Source organism: Oxyura jamaicensis, chromosome 1, assembly GCF_011077185.1.
Source record: "Oxyura jamaicensis isolate SHBP4307 breed ruddy duck chromosome 1, BPBGC_Ojam_1.0, whole genome shotgun sequence".
In the NCBI taxonomy this organism is placed as follows: Eukaryota; Metazoa; Chordata; class Aves; order Anseriformes; family Anatidae; genus Oxyura; species Oxyura jamaicensis.
The window spans coordinates 162,221,940-162,235,568 of record NC_048893.1 but is presented as its reverse complement, the minus strand read 5'-3'; the positions used below and the strand labels follow the sequence as shown (position 1 = coordinate 162,235,568).

Here is a 13,629-nt window from a genome sequence, read left to right as displayed (position 1 = left end):
AGCTGTAGGCCACTTAGGCTCATATAGGTTCAGTATTGTGGTCAAGAACTAGATAACACTGCTATATTTTATTTGGAGACTTCAAAGTCTTAGATTTTCAATTTATGGACAGTACGCATTCAGATTCTATGATCTGAACTGGAATAACTCCTCACTTTCTTTGATATAGAAGTTTTTGAAAAATGGCACACATTTGACGGGAAGGACAGATTGGTGTGTAGAGCCATCAGATGAGTGTTCAAGGCACATTAAAAAGGGATGAGTATTATCCCCATGTGTCTTTCTCATCGTTAGAACTCTGAATTTCTCATGTCATAGTTGTATAATAGATTGGTTGCTGGAATACCTAAATATGGAGGGGTACAGCAATAGCTTATCTAGATATATTTTTCACAATAAGTAGCCAAACCACTGTGGTGGTTTTACGCGGGTGGGCGGCCAAGCTCCACCACAACCGCTCTCTCACTCCCCCTCCTCAAAGAGGAGCTTGGAGAAAATACTTGGATGAAAATGGTTCAGGGGTTGAGATAAGGACAGGGAGATTGCACAGTAATTATTATGATGGGCAAAACAGACTCAGCATAGGGAGATAGTAAGATTTATTACCTATTACTAACGAGCTAGAGAAGTGAGAAACAAAGGAAAGAAACCAAAAACACCTTCCCCCTATCTTCTACCTCCTCCCCCCGAGTGGTGCAGGGGAACGGGGGAATGGGGGTTATGGTCAGGCTATAGTGCTTCTTCTCCGACGCTCCTTCTTGGTCACTCTCGCCCCCTGTGCTGTGGGGTCCCTCCCACGGGATGCAGTCCTTGCTGAACTGATCCGGCGTGGGCTGCCCACAGGCAGCAGCTCTTCAAGCTCCAGATAAGGGTCCAGATATGGGTCCGTACCACGGGGTCCATCCCTCAGGAGCACACTGCTCCAACCTGGGTCACCCACGGGCAGCAGCTCCTGCCAGGTCACCTGCTCCTGCGTGGTCTCCTCTCCATGGGCTGCAGGTCCAGCCCAGAATCTGCTCTGGCAGGGGTCTTCCACAGGCCGCAGTCTCCATTGGTGCAGGGCCACCTGCTCCACCGTGGTCTCCTCCACGGGCTGCAGCGTGGAACCCTGCTCTACTGTGGTACTCCATGGGCTGCAGGGGGACATCCTGCTTCACCATGGTCCTCACCACAGACCGCAGGGGACTTCTGCTCCGGTGCCTGGAGCACCTCTCCCCCTCCTCCTTCACTGACCTTGGTGCCTGCAAGGCTGTTCCTCACTCCTCTCGCTCTCCCAGCTGCTGTGTGGCGCAGCGTTTTTTTTTCCTGTCTTAAATATGCTCTCACAGAGGTACAAACAACATCACTTATTGGCTCAGCTCTGGTCAGCAGTGGGGCCCTTACCAAGCATGGGGCAGCTTCTAGATCCTTCTCACAGAAGCCACCCGTATGGCCCCCTGCTACCAAAACCTTGCCACGTAAACCCACTACAACTACTGAATCCTACAATCCCATCATTACAGGATACATAAATTTAGACATCTCATCATAGGTTTAGTGTAGAGATTTGGCATCTAACCTCCCATTATAGTCAATCAAGTTCTAAGCAATACAGTCAATGGAGTCTGGAGTACATTTCAGCTCATTGTCCAAGAGTCCACTTTAGTGGAATATGTTCAGGCTCTAGTGACTCTATTGAATAGGACTAAATGACTGTAATAACAACTTGAAAGGCTAGGTTAGAGATCTGGAAATAGGCCCTGCAATTGCCTGCTGAACCTTCCCATTGCTGTCTATAGAACAGTGTTCCTGAATAGATGATGAACTTTTCTAATTTTGGACACGAAACGTGCAACACGATGAGGTGTTCCAGTATCTGAATAATTAATTTGTGGGTCTGTTAAATAGTTTATTAAAAATAATAATAATAAAGTGGTGATAACATGTATTGGCATATTAAATGTCAGACAAAATGATTTGCCTCTGTTTAGAAAATGATCGAGTATTACATTTTTTGCTGTACCCCTACAAAATGTATATTGGTGAGTATTTTTTAAAACTGATTTAAGGAGAAGCCACTTAAAGTGATTACTTAAAGTGCTAAAAAAGTAAATGCTCATAATTAATTAAAACATCCTGACATGATTATTGGAATTGCATAGATTGTACAAATGATACAGGTAATTACTTTGTAAGAAATACTACAGTAGCATAACTATGGGAATGTTATTTCAGTGCTGTTAAATTCTGTAATATTTTCATTGTTCTTTAAGCTTTGACCATTCCGCTTGGTTTCACTGTGTAGTTTATTTATTAATATTTAAATACTGGTGAAAAATCAAGGCAATCAAGTTCTTAAGTATAACTGTGAATTTCTTTTGAATATTTGGGAAAAAAATCAACTTGCGCTTGCTTTTTGTTGGCACAGTGTTCACTTGGCAAGGAGGTTACTGCAGCTAGAAAAGCAAAACTCGTTGCTTGTAAAAGATCTGGAACATCAGAAGGAACAAGTAACACAGATTTCACAAGAGGTAAATTACTGCTACAAAAAAAAAAATCAAATCTGTACAAACTATAAACATTGCAGAACAGCTGTTCATAAAATGAAATATTTTCTAAACAGTGTTTATTATCTATTTGATGTCAAAAAAATGGCCTCATAATTAACCAAAACTCTATGTTAAATGTTCTCAAAGAAGTTTATATTGTGTTTTGAAATGGAGATCAAAAGAGGGATTACTTTATAGGCTACACAAGAATGTAGGCCAGACAGACAACGTTCTGATTTCTGAACAGAAAACCAGCTAGCCAAACTAGTTTGTTCTGTTTGATAGTTAATTGTTCAATGAATACCTCATTACTTTTTACACAGCTCTGCCCTTAAATCACTTTTGAAGATATTTCTGTAAATCCTTTTGTAGTTTGTTCAGCTCTTGAGTCGTTTGAATATACAAATCTAAGGAATGTTTGACATTAGCCATTTAAAAAAAAGCAGCTAAAATTAATCTTTTTGACAATGTTACAATGGGTTAAATTTCATGATCTTTTTAACGTCTGTATGTAATAGCTGAAATTGCATATTACACTCACACAGAGAATAAACACTAACCAAAATCATTTTGCAATCTCCTGGAAGTAAAACTATTTTTTTAAATTATTTTTAAGATTGTCTTCCAAGTTTCTTGTAGGAACCAAAGAAGTGCTAGATTTGCTGTTAGATATTGCCACCTTTCCAGGCTAACTGCTTTGGTTAAAATATACCTTTCAAATGTCCTTGACTTGAAGATATTAAGTGATTAAATCCAGTGGTATCCTTGGTAATTTCTTCTATTGTTAGCCTTACACTATCATTAATAAAATATGTGCTTTATTTCCCCAAGCTGTCTGGTTTCCACTTTCATAGATTTCTCCTTACCATTGGTTTTACATTTGCTTCCAAATCACTCATGAAATATTTAGAACCACTGACCTTAATTCAAATTCCTGCTAAATTTCACTAGAATATCTTCACCTAATTTTTGGAAGATTTTCTATGAGATGTCTTGTAGCCTTTTCTTGAACTTTTGTCATATAAATGTATATTTTAAATTGGAATGTGATTCAGTAGTAAGTTAAATGTCTTGCAGATAGTACAGATAGCTAATGCACAGCTACTAAGCCTATCAAGCTTGTATAAAGTTAAATTAATTTATGTTTGCTATTTTTACTGTATGCCTTGAGCTAGGATGGATTTTTACTCCAAGGTGTCCTGTTTCTTGATTTTTTTAAAAAAGCAAAACAGATCATGCTCAGGTAGCCCATTGCTATTCTTTCAATTGACAGTTGGTTCAGACATCTAAGTGAAAGTTGATGACAAAGTGATTGCACCGACTTTTGTTTTGAACTTGGATTACATACTGGAATCCATACTTGGATTCTGCTGCAGTATTTATGAAACAACCTTTTAAAAACTTTATCAAGGGAAAAAAAATTACAATAACTACAACAGGTGCTCTTTATAAGGCTTTTTTTATGCAGTATTCTCAGCCAATTGCTGCTGAGGTTTACAGAAAAGAGAGCTTTATAGAAAAGGAATCATATTGATCTTCTTGTAAAGTTTAGCCTTACCAAGAAGAAAATGCCCACTTCTCCATTCTTTAATTAATTTGATGGAACTAGGGTACCCGCCTGAAAGCTGGAACCCAATGGAAAAGCTCAGCTGCTGAAGAAAACTTACCAGTCTTCAGTTACGCCCATTATAGTTTTTCAGGCTTTATTTAAGTGTGCAGAATCTTATCTGTTCTCAGGTCTTAAAATAATGATGCAGGAACACATAGGAATCTTGTACATTTAGGCAGAAAGAAGTTCAAGCTGCTTACAAAAAATAATACTTTTGCTCAATAATAATGCTTAATTCATTTGTATATGTGTACATGAGTAAAACTGATTTAAGAAATGCATTTAGCGCTTAATTTATTATGGTTTAAAAACAATCTCTTTTAGGTCTATAGAATCAAATTAGGCGGCAAAGCACCACTATGGAGGGGGAAGGGATAGCTGTTTTTAGTAAATGTGATCCATTCTAGCTAGTAAAATTAACAAGCGAGTAGATGAGTTAGCAGCATTGAAACAAGCTTACAACTCCTCCCTTGTTCTTTCCTACTGAAGTATTTAAAGTCTTATCAAGGCGAACAGTGAGGAACTTCATACTGTGATGACAGAATCCTTTGAAATTTCTTAGGCTATCAGGAACAGGTTCTTCAAATAAGAGTTGCATTAATTTTGTTTCTCCTTTAATGGCAGCCTCAAGGTTTTATGCTGATATTTTTAGATCATCCTAGACATTAATGCTCCATGTCTTGAAATTATCTCTATGTCATGTAAAGACTCCTTCAGTTGTCTTCCTGAAATGGATCTCTTTGATAGCTTGTGCTGCCAGAAAACTAATAGCTAATTTTTTTATTGCTTACCAATTCATTGAAGATATGTTTCTTCAAAAAGATGTTTGCCTCTTGTTTTTACTTCTCTACAATGAAATTGGAATTTCACTGTGGACTAGAGTAATTTCTTTAATTTATTTAAATAATACTTAAAGATTCATATGAATTTTAATATGTGCAATGTTATTTTCTTTCATTAAACCTTTTTAAAACATGAGGTGAAGATAACTCTCCTTTTAGAAAGGTCATTATGTTGAACAAGCAAAGTTTTGTCCAAATTCTGTTTTTTAACAAATGTGAACCATTAAGTTATAAGTTCTTTGCACATTTGACAGAGTAGAGAGTATTATAGTAAAACTCCAATAAAATATAATGGAATCAGAGAAGGAAGGAAAAGAACTTAGGCAACATAGCCTCATGTTTTGAAAATTGGGAATAAGAGAAAAATATGACCTTAGGAAAGTCCTGAAATGTTACTTAGGCTAGTTCTGTAGGAAGGTGGGTATTTTGTTTTGTTTTGTTTTTCTGCTTTTGGAACAACAGTGCATAGCACAACTTGCTCCTGAGTCTGATTTGGCAAATGCAGATTGTGTAATCTATTCAGGAATATTATAAACTAATTGGAAAGCTTAATGATTAAATTCATTCCATTAGACCTGTTTATATCTAAACTTTAAAAGATTTTAATTTATTTTCTTTCAAATCTAGTTCGTGTTCGTGACTTGTATGTACTCCAGCACCTGAAACTGTTAAAATCTGTATGTTTGATCTTAATTCTGTATATCATATAGTGAATTATATTGTTACACTGCTAAGGATACAAACCATATCAGTTAATATTTAGCATTGCATTTTATTGTTTTATTCCTAATGATCCTAATTTGTGCAGGGAATAAGGCTAGAAAGGTTCGTTTCCTATATGTAGGTATGACACCTCTTTTATACTATGTTAAACATCCTGTTGGATTTTACAGTTCATATACAGCAACTGATTAAAGAAGGGACTTTTTTTCCATTATTATTGTGTCTTTATTTAGATTCAATTTCCAACACGAAAATTCCATTGTGATAGTATGCTATTTTAAAAAGATGTCACTTGTGGTCAATACAGCGAACAGAGGCCTTCTGTATACTCCTTTTTTCATAAATGCAAGCTGTTAAATTAAAACACTGAAATATGCAAACTAGGAGAATATAGACACTGGTAGCGTGACTGTAGTGAAATTATATAGTTTGTTGCATTTTTATGAGTTAACAGGTTTGGTTTTTATATTACTATGTAGTTGGTAATAATTGATTGTGATTCAATAATAAAGACATCATCGTGCCTTACAAATTTTAAAATTAGTAATGCTCTTTTTTTTGTTAGCTTGACAGAGCAAATTCTTTGTTAAGTCAAGTTCAACAGCCATATAAATACCTCATTGAAACTGTGCAACAGAGAGATTCTCAAATAAGTCTACAGAAGGAACGTATTGCACAACTTGAAAAAGATGTCAGGTAATTAAAATTGCTGTTTCTTTATTTTAAATAGAAATTAAAATAATTTATGTATTTATCAATGGAAAAAAATATGTTATTGTCCATAAAGTAGCAGATGTAGACACTCCATCATTGACTAAGTCCAGTTTTTATGCTGGAACTCTAGCATCTGTGAATTCTCTCATACAGTTATAAAAATAGGCTTTAGGTTTGGAAAAGCAGGAATGAGGGAGTCAGGTTTAAAATGAGTCTGGAGTTGAGAAGAGTTCTCAGGAAGTAGAGGAAAGTTCAGAAGAATAGAAGGAAAGAATGACATACCAGTTGTACAAAAGTAAAAGTAAAGAAATAAAGTCACAGAAACATAAGAAGAGTCCACCAGCAAAAGGTAACTCAGGTGTGACATGAGCAAGCTTCCTGTAGTATAGACTCTGATTTGCTGTTCTGTCCAGCTGTCAGAACTCTCAAATCACTAAGCAGTTTCCCACCATCAAATACCTTTATCAACTGTGTTTACCATTTGGTTCCCAGCTAAACTGTTGTAAAATAATTTGCCACCCTATTTTCAAGGAAGTGGATAGCTGTGTCCCACTGCACTACAGAAGAATTAATGTTCAATCTGTTTGGCATTTTTGTGGTGTCTTAGTTTAGAAAATGCACCTGGTAATAATTATGAAACATTAATGCAAATGTATTATGAAGCAATTACATTAAAAACACAGTTTTTCCAATAAATCTGTTAAAGCAACAAGAATAGAAAAAGTAAGTCTCACCATAGGTAAATACTTTATCCTACATATAGAATCATAGAATCAGTTAGGTTGGAAAAGACCCTTAAGAGCAAGTCCCACCATCCTAACACTACTAGGTGGTGGACCCAAGTCTACTACTAAACCGTGTTCCTAAGTACCACGGCCACATGTCTCTTAAATACCTCCAGGGATGGCAACATCTCCACTTCCTGTATCATCCTGTTTCAATGTCTAACCACCGTTTCCATGAAGAAATTCTTCGTTAATATCCAATCTGAACTTCCATTGGTGCAACTTGAGGCCATTTCCTCATGCATTCATTAAGAGTGTTTGGATGGTCCAGGACGGTGTTTGCTAAACCTTAAGGATGAATATCTAAAAAGGCTTATTATACATATTGAACTATACAAAAATTAATACATTTAGAAATAAACTGAAATCTTCACTCATAGTCCCTAACAGAGTATGTTCCACTGGGCTTATTTTTAATGCAGTAAGAATAGATTATTTGATTTTATTCCAGAAACAAGTGTTTTATTATGTTCCTAGACTTGATATATAACAACAAAACCCTCAAAGATAAATTATATTTTTCCAGAAGATGGGAAATCACAATAATCTCTCCATATGCAAGGTTTTACCTTCTAATTGTGAATAAAATAATCAAAAAATTGGTCAGTAATAGCAAATTAAATTTTCAGATATAGGTGACTTGAAAACTTTTTTTTTTCTATTCATGTAGCAGTAGTTTACTATTTGTGTAGTCCAAAAGCCTCTCAAAAGCTAGGAAAAAATAAACATTGGAACATTTTCAGTCCTACGTTTCTTCAGAAGAAGTCTTCATAGGTGTCTAACAATAGATTGGTTAGTTCATTTCTGAAATATACATGTTTCAAACCATTAAAATATGTAAGAAATTAAATGCCTTATTAGCATTGATTCTCCTGAGTTTTTGTAGCTCATCACAAATAATCTGTATGCCCGGATATTCTTCCTAAATTTAGCCTGCAAATTAAGGCACTTAAATTGGGAACTTAATCATGTTAGCTTTCCTTAGTAGCCCATGGAAGAAGTAACATCTCCAAAAAATAATTCAGATTTGGGATGGAATGAATTATTTGTTAGAGATGCCTGTTAGTCTCCACTGATTTTCGGCCTCTTCAAGTTCCTTAAGGTTAGGGAGGAAAATGTATCTGCACCACATAGTGAGCATCCATGGTAAACATATACCAGCAGTACCTGACTGTGGCAAGCTGGGGTGTGCTCACCATCGGTCAGTCTTTCTGTAAACGAAATTGTGGCCTGAGAAGAAACTATTTTTATCCTTAATGGTTTTGTAGCAAGAAAATAACACTTTACACATCAGATGTTTTAGTAAGAAGCTTTTTCCTGTAGTTTCCAATATTCCTTTTAAACTGAAATGTCTAATATTCCCTTATCACAGTTTTACCTCAGTTTTGCCAGTTTCATAGCCCAATGAAATTATTGGAAACAGCCTAATCTCTATGCCTTTTTGTACATATTAGTAGTCCTTAAATTCATTGTTGATAACTACATGTTTAAAACAAATTTCCTAAATCGTTGGCTGAGAGTCCCTCGAGCACTGGAGAAATCATAATCATGTATAAACTTGATAATATTGGTCATTTGCTTTTCTATATCTGTAACTGGCATCAAAGGTAGAGGAAGGGATCTCTAACCAGAGTACCGTTATATTCCAGCAATCTGTTGTCAAGATAACCTTTTGTAACTACTAATAATTCAGTATATCTACTGATTTAGATTAAATTAAAATTAAAATGGAATTAAAATTAAATTGAAATATTCTTAGGTGATTTCAGTGGATATTTTGTGGAACATTTTGACTCTCAGCTATTGCAGAACTGAATCAGAATATGATTTAGATAAATTAATGATAATCTCTACCAAATGTATTCCAAGTAAAGCTCTGCTATATAAAAAGATTTAGACCACTACATTCCTAACAGTCTTTCTTAGTTTATCAAACAACTTTTTGTTGGTTTGTACGTGGAATATTTTTGAGAGGATGAATTCAGAAGATTAATGCCCCTCAAGGACAACCCTAAATTCTACAGATAATGTTGGTGCTATTAGAAAAATAATAGTGAAAACACTACATAGGATTTGTGAAGCCTGTTTTTTCTGTATGTCAGAGCTAAGACAGAAGTTCTTAAAGCCATTTCAAAATTAAGTATTTTTCTCAAGCATTATTTATAATGTTTTCTTCTGTGGTAGCCTCCTTAAGTTGAGGTTTAATTTATACTACAGTTATACAGAACACATTATTGTATTTTAAAAAATTATGTGTAATTTGTCCATCGGTTTTATGTCTAGAAAGTAACTTTACAAATAACAGCTAAAATAAAAATAATATTCAAATTCATCTTTTCAGGCAGACCTTTAAAATACTGGTTAGTGATTTTTTTTAATATTTTTTTTTTCTTGAATTCTCATGTGTGAGTACTTAGTTTATGTCCTCACACCTAACCTATGCTTGACCATGCTTTATCTTTCTTTTTGTTTATTGTGGAGAATCTATGGTGGAGGAGTGCTCCTTTTACCTTGTGTTTTTGTCTCATCTGCTCATTAAGAGAGACAGTGGAGACTTACATACCCATAGAGATTGGTCTTCTATTATCAACTGCAGATCTAGAGTGTTGGCTCATACAGGATGGCTAATGACAGAAATAGAGGTGATTCTTGTGACCATTATACCCACTGGTGCTAAGTATACTGGTGTATACTTTTAGTCTACTTTCTCCCCAAGCAGCAACAGAAATCAACCCGTTGCTATTGAATATTACACTAGCTGTAGATTTAGCCATAGATTGTTCCATGAAAGTGTAATTTCTGATAGTAATTATTTCCACAAGAAGAGTGGAATAGACTCAGACAGAGCCTTTTAATATGACTCTTGAGAAGTCCATCCAAGATCCATCCAAGTTTACTTCCAGCATGGTCTTCAAAGTCCACTTTACCCAGAGATGCTTATGTGTCCTTATGTATAAGCTTCATACCTCTAGAGCTAAGGCTAAATGTCTTCCTTACACAGAAGAAACTATTTCAGTATTGTTCAAATAGTATTCAAGGTTGCTTGTGTCAGTAGCTGGCAAGTTGAAAGAAGAGGAATGGTCAAAATATGTACTAGAGTGAATCAAGGCTTGAAAGTAATATATTCCATCAGATCTGGAGCTACTTTGGTGGCTTGCTGAGAAATGTTTCTGTTCTGAATACCTTCCTCACAGTTCTGTGGATCTTTAGCCATACCTTTACCACAGACTATAAGAGCTATTCTGGTTGGGGTCAATGCTTAGACGAACAGCTGTCAATGCTGTTAGTTATTTCTGTGAACAACTTAGGGACCTATCTGCAGGTTGTCACGGTTGTGTGGTGCTTAACTTCATGTGTGAAGGTACATGTTTGCTGCCACTCAAAGATAAGAGAAAAGTTTACTTAGGGGTAATCAAAGCTCTTTCAAATATTGACTATGATCACTACTTCTGTCCTCCCCATCCACCACAGAATTTTCCTGGACAGGCCATCCACTGTGCAGGCATTCTGCAGTGGAGAGAACTGATGTACAATTGGGAGCTACCTTGTATGCTTGTGTGCTCAGCCATGTATCTGCAGATATACTCCAATAACAAAATCTCTGGTCTTGAATAAGAAGGCATCTACAGGATGAATTTTTAGACGGTCCACATATATCAAGATATTCTATTAAGTAGCCTCTCATTTATGTTAGCTCAAATAGTGCTTTCATTAATAAAATTAAATAGTGATGGTTAATAAGAGCAGTTGTATGTATGTGGATGACTGCTTTGTATTATAAAGAAAGCTCTTGAGTATGCAGTTCTTTAACCAGAAATGAAAACACCACATTTAGCACTCCTTTTGAAAAGAAATGCCTTGTAATGATGTCATGCTGTGGGAAAATAAGACTATGGATTTCATTCTTAGGTGTGTAGTGAAGTAATTGTAGTTTTGGTACATAGTTTTCTGCTAAAACATCTAGGTATATAAATAACTGGCGACATTAAACAGGACTTCATTCATAAAGAGAAGGTATTTATTTTAAATGTACTCAAATTTCTTAATACCAATTGCTGGTTTTAAAAGTAGCTCACTTATCCGAAAGCACTCCTCAAAAGCCTAACTGTGTGGCAAACCTAGAATCAGTACAAGGATTTTGCTAACTAAGAAGCTATATACTGAAATGTTTCTTACCTAAACATTTGGGGTTTTCTAATTGCCATTCAAATATTATAAAGCTCAGCATACAGTGTTAGTTGAGTTTTTCCCATCACAGAATGAGCAATGAGCTTTTTATGAGAATAGTACCATTCTGTGCAACATGCATCATCTATCCAAACACTACTGCAATTGGCCTTTTAAACAACGTTTGTACAACTATATATTTTTTTCTACAAATGTAAGTTTTCTGACCTATATTACAACTTTAAAAAGTACAACTTAAAAAAAGGTTGTTTTTTTTTTTTTTTTTTAGATTTATTTTTTTACAATATAAAAAAGTAATTATTTTTCAGTTTGGACACTATTCAGACAGGAGTTCTTACACCACCTGAAGCACTCCAATTGAAATCTTTAAACAGAAGTCTCCTAAATGTCTTAAAAAATTTGATCTGTCATTATGTAGCAGCACAATGAGAGATCTCTTCTGAAGAACTTGTATTTGAAGAATTTTTATACCCCCTTTTTAACTACACGAGTTAAAAAGAAAACTCAACTTAAGCTTTCAAAACTAGCTGCTTTCTCTGAGCTAATAATCAGTAATTTGCAGAGAAGGGATATACCCACGTTGTAGGTTCAATTTTACGTACAAAGCCTTCTCATATACTATTTTTAGATTTGATCGTTTTGACAGTAATATTTGGATGTGAACATAAAATGTGAAAAAAAACACCAAGACTGAACTTCAATTTTCAACTTCATCTTGCTCTAACTTGAAAGTAACAGAAAGAGACAATCCTTATTTCATAAAGCATTTAGAATGCACGATTCTCTGAAAAAGAAACCTACTTTTTGTCAAACTGAATAGAAGCAATAATAAAATCCAGTAATACATAAAACCATGTTTATTTAGTGTGTCCAACATAAACATATTATCCTGAATATCTAATAATAGAAGCTTCTGTAGAGGCCAGTAGCTGGTATACTTGGATCAAAGATTTAAAAGATGCCTCAGTTGCCCAAATTCAGAAGGGTTTTAAAAGTCTGAGACTGGGAAATGCCAGTATTCATTCTCCAGAAAAAAACACATCACCTAAAAATGTCTTTCTTATGATATCCAAGCTACGTTGCCTGTAGATCCTGAGGTAAGCAAAACAAAACAAGCTAGTGGTTGCTATGAGCAATGGGTGTGTATGAGACAAGTGTATTCCCTGGTAAGTCCTGTGCTCATGGTCCCTGGATTCATGCCTGAATAGGTCTTGTAGGTCTTGAAAGCATGGTGGAATGAAATTGCATGTCCTCCTAGACATTATTATTATTATTATTATTTTCCTCTGGAAACCTAAGTGCACAGGAGAAGCCTGAGCTGTTTTTAGTTAATTCTCTAACCAGACTTTTGGGGGGGATATTTGGACTTTCACTAAGGGCACCTTCCCCACACTCAGAATGGAACAGCCAGTGGCCGGGACTGTTGAGCACAGCAAAGTCTACACTTGCCCTTCAGTTTCAAAACAGCTGTTTGTGCTGTTAAATAATTCAAAGGCTATTAGATCATCCCAACATAGTCCATTTCTCCCAAGCATTCACATTTTTTTTCACACAAGACTGTTCAAATCATTGGAAGATATTTTTTTTTTGATACAGTGTTGTTTAATACTTAAAGGCATCTCTGCGCCATGGAAACTTGAAAATATGGTCAGTTAAAAAAGGTTTAGATCCTGTGTCTTCAGGTGGAAGAAAAAACCCTTGAGCTCAGCTAGAAGAAGCTGGTTTGTCTAGACTCATAGGTTACAGTTTCAAGATCATAGTAAGACAATTAAGACACACTGTCACTAAATGGGGCAGTCTTATCCTCAGCCTTAGGTCTCCACTGTACGTGGTGGATCAAGTTGGTGATCCACATGAAAAATGACTTTAAAAACAACTGCAGTGTTCATCCACATCGGTAAAACGACCTACTCATGAGGTCACAAATTTTCTAGTACCAATACAAAGGGAGGGAGTACTGTTTTGTGATTAGGGATAGGGAAGGATGATCTTTCAGCAGCAGTTGCCATTTAGGTCAGCTGAAATGAACTGCAAATGAACTGCTCTCAGATTTGTTGCACTGCAAATTAGAACTGGATTAGTTTAAACCACTTGCTGATGGAAGTGTGAGATGGCTTAAAGCTGGAACCACGTTGACCATTTACATCCAAGATGCCTGTTCAGAACACTTTATTAACAGGGAAATGGTCATTCTTCTTCCCCAAATTGAACTTTCAGGAAGTTTTACTTAGTCATTACAG

At 35.7% G+C, this 13,629-nt stretch overlaps 1 protein-coding gene across 2 annotated transcripts in view; it reads left to right on the top strand.

Annotated features, from left to right (window-relative positions):
* PIBF1 (progesterone immunomodulatory binding factor 1) overlaps positions 1–13,629 on the top strand; it is a 123,215-nt gene that overhangs the window by 85,989 nt on the left and 23,597 nt on the right. For both annotated transcript variants that reach the window (XM_035320754.1, XM_035320743.1), the window contains 2 exons: positions 2,408–2,510; positions 6,268–6,398. In XM_035320754.1, coding sequence (XP_035176645.1) covers positions 2,408–2,510; positions 6,268–6,398 — 234 coding nt within the window. The remainder of the gene's footprint in view (positions 1–2,407; positions 2,511–6,267; positions 6,399–13,629) is intronic.